Source organism: Eimeria tenella, genomic scaffold (assembly GCF_000499545.2).
Source record: "Eimeria tenella Houghton genomic scaffold, Eth_scaff1799, whole genome shotgun sequence".
NCBI classification, from domain to species: Eukaryota; Apicomplexa; class Conoidasida; order Eucoccidiorida; family Eimeriidae; genus Eimeria; species Eimeria tenella.
The window spans coordinates 6761-7302 of NW_013541629.1; the positions used below are offsets into that span (position 1 = coordinate 6761).

Below are 542 nucleotides of genomic sequence, written 5' to 3' on the forward strand. Positions count from 1 at the left end.
GGGGGGCCCCCCAATGCTTTTGAAATTTTAATTCTTTTTTTTAATTTAAAATTAAATTTAAATTAAAAAAGGAATTAATGCTTTAAATGCTGCCTAGAGTCCTGCGGAGGCAGCTGCTCAGCTTCCGCTGCAGCAAGAGCTGCTGCAGCAGCTACAGCAGCAGCTACAGCAGCAGCTACAGCAGCAGCTGCAGCAGCAGCTGCAGCAGCAGCAGCAGCAAGCTGCTGCTGGGGCGTCGCGCTCTTAGCACGGGGCCCCATGAGCAGCCTTGTCCTGCTTCCAGGGGCCCCCTAGGGACCCTCCGGGTGGCCCCTGCCGCAGCAGAAGCAGCAGCAGCAGCAGCAGCAGAAGATGACGACGCTCCTGCTGCAGCAGCGGCAGCAGCAGCAGCAGCAGCAGGGGACTGGGGGGACATTAAAGACGATCCCGACGATCCCCTTTTCTCCGCTTGCGAGATCCCAGGGCCCTCCCACGCTGCACTCTGGCTGGGCAGCAGCATCAGCAGCAGCAGCTGCAGCAGCAGCAGCAGCAGCGGGGGCCCC

General features: G+C 59.4%; 1 protein-coding gene across 1 annotated transcript in view; it reads left to right on the forward strand.

The window, feature by feature from the left end:
• ETH_00035975 (uncharacterized protein) overlaps positions 1-247 on the forward strand; it is a gene marked incomplete at both ends in the record, with an annotated part of 3595 nt that extends 3348 nt beyond the window's left edge. Inside the window, one exon of the mRNA XM_013373854.1 lies at positions 98-247. Within this exon, the coding sequence (XP_013229308.1) occupies positions 98-247 (150 nt within the window). The remainder of the gene's footprint in view (positions 1-97) is intronic.
• Positions 248-542: the final 295 nt, after the last annotated feature.